Consider the following 2,500-nt stretch of genomic DNA (forward strand, 5'->3'; position numbering starts at 1 on the left):
ATGATGGGGAGACGGAGAGACGGGGGAGAGGGGAGAGATGGGGAGACGGGGGAGAGATGGAGAGACGGGGGAGAGGGGAGAGATGGGGGAGAGGGGTGAGACGGGGGAAGTTAGGGTGGGGGAGGTTAGGGTGGGGGAGGTTAGGGTGGGGGAGGTTAGGGTGGGGGAGGTTAGGGTGGGGGAGGTTAGGGTGGGGAGACGGGGGAGAGACGGGGGAGACGGGGGAGAGATGGGGGAAGTTAGGGTGGGGGAGGTTAGGGTGGGGGAGACGGGGGAGAGATGGGGGAGACGGGGGAGAGACGGGGGAAGTTAGGGTGGGGGAGGTTAGGGTGGGGGAGGTTAGGGTGGGGGAGACGGGGGAGAGATGGGGGAAGTTAGGGTGGGGGAGGTTAGGGTGGGGGAGGTTAGGGTGGGGGAGACGGGGGAGAGATGGGGGAAGTTAGGGTGGGGGAGGTTATTGTGGGGGAGGTTAGAGTGGGGGAGGTTAGGGTGGGGGAGGTTAGGGTGGGGAGATGGGGGAGAGATGGGGGAGGTTAGGGTGGGGGAGGTTAGGGTGGGGAGACGGGGGAGAGACGGGGGAGAGACGGGGGAGGTTAGGGTGGGGAGACGGGGGAGAGACGGGGGAGAGACGGGGGAGGTTAGGGTGGGGTGACGGGGGAGAGACGGGGGAGAGACGGGGGAGGTTAGGGTGGGGGTATGTTTCTGTTAAACCTTCAAGGGAAATACCGTTTTGCATTATTTCATGATGGGGATTATTTTAGATCCCTAAGTAGGAATGGAACCAATCAGACTTCAGGTCTTCAGAGGTGATCACCGACGCTCGGCTTAAATCCACTTCCTCTTCAAGGGAAAATTCCCCACGGGGTTGGTACATTATACCTTGACCTTCACCCTTCGATCTCTGCTGGTGTAATGACAAGCCTTTGGGTTGGACGTGATTGGGTATGTTTAGGGTTAGGGGTTGGTAGTGGGATTCGGTCATGGCTAGAAGGGATATGATTTATGTCAAAGTGACAACACACTCTCGCTCTGAACTCAGACATTGAACAGTTAGTGCTGAATACGGCTGCTAGAATCCTGACTAGAACCAAAATATTTGATCATATTACTTCCCTACACTGGCTTCCTGTTAAGGCTCGGGCTGATTTCAAGGTTTTACTGCTAACCTACAAGCATTACATGGGCTTGCTCCTACCTATCTCTCTGATTTGGTCCTGCCGTACATACCTACACGTACGCTACGGTCACAAGACGCAGGCCTCCTAACTGTCCCTAGAATTTCTAAGCAAACAGCTGGAGGCAGGGCTTTCTCCTATAGAGCTCCATTTTTATGGAATGGTCTGCCTACCCATGTGAGAGACGCAGACTCGCTCTCAACCTTTAAGCATTTATTGAAGACTCATCTCTTCAGTAGGTCCTATGATTGAGTGTAGTCTGGCCCAGGAGTATGAAGGTGAACAGAAAGGCACTGGAGCAACGAACCGCCCTTGCTGTCTCTGCCTGGCCGGTTCCCCTCTCTCTACTGGGATTCTCTGCCTCTAACCCTATTACAGGGGCTGAGTCACTGGTTTACTGGTGTTCTTCCATGCCGTCCATGGGAGGGGTGCTTCACTTGAGTGGGTTGAGTCACTGACGTGGTCTTCCTGTCTGGGTTGGTGCCCCCCCTTGGGTTGTGCCGTGGCGGAGATCTTTGTGGGCTATACTCGGCCTTGTCTCAGGATGGTAAGTTGGTGGTTGAAGATATCCCTCTAGTGGTGTAGGGGCTGTGCTTGGCAAAGTAGGTGGGGTTATATCCTGCCTGTTCGACCCTGTCCGGTGGTATCATCGGATGGGGCCACAGTGTCTCCTGACCCCTCCTGTCTCAGGCTCCAGTAGTTATGCTACAGTAGTTTATGTGTCGGGGGGGCTAGGGTCAGTCTGTTATATCTGGAGTATTTCCCCTGTCTTATCCGGTGTCCTGTGTGAATTTAAGTATGTTCCCATTGTCAAGTTCAATAGCCTTGTATAAGTCCCTACACACAGAGTCTGGGGAACAGCCCAGCTAGTCGATTACCTATCAACTAGACTCCGTACCAACAATGTGATTATAGTGAACAAACAAAAAATTACTTTGATCAAAAGAAAACACTCCTCCAAGTCCCAACTTCGGCAGAAAAGTTTCAAACTCTCATGAGAGTTTGACATCACTTCCACATAAACCGTATCCCTTCTAGCCATGAACATTATATATTGCAACCTGCATGAATAACACCTTCCACCAGAAATTGACCTTGCGACCCCTGAACTCTGCTCCTGTACCCTTTGACCTACTGACCTGTCGGACGCCCGCAGTGTCTAACTGCTGAGGCAGGGAGTGTTTGCGTCCACCTCGTGTCGGTTTCTCCACCATGTCACTCCCCGCCTCTCCATTCTCCACGATCAGCTCGTCATCCTCCCCAACAGACTCCAGGCGAGTACCGCCCCCTGAAACACAAACCAGGAAGTCTCACTAGCCAATCAG

At 53.8% G+C, this 2,500-nt stretch overlaps 1 protein-coding gene across 3 annotated transcripts in view; it reads right to left on the reverse strand.

Annotated features, from left to right (window-relative positions):
• LOC115165051 (PDZ domain-containing protein 2) overlaps positions 1-2,500 on the reverse strand; it is a 185,967-nt gene that overhangs the window by 36,456 nt on the left and 147,011 nt on the right. For all 3 annotated transcript variants that reach the window (XM_029718081.1, XM_029718082.1, XM_029718083.1), the window contains one exon: positions 2,315-2,463. In XM_029718081.1, coding sequence (XP_029573941.1) covers positions 2,315-2,463 — 149 coding nt within the window. The remainder of the gene's footprint in view (positions 1-2,314; positions 2,464-2,500) is intronic.

This window comes from Salmo trutta, chromosome 27 (assembly GCF_901001165.1).
Source record: "Salmo trutta chromosome 27, fSalTru1.1, whole genome shotgun sequence".
NCBI lineage: Eukaryota > Metazoa > Chordata > Actinopteri > Salmoniformes > Salmonidae > Salmo > Salmo trutta.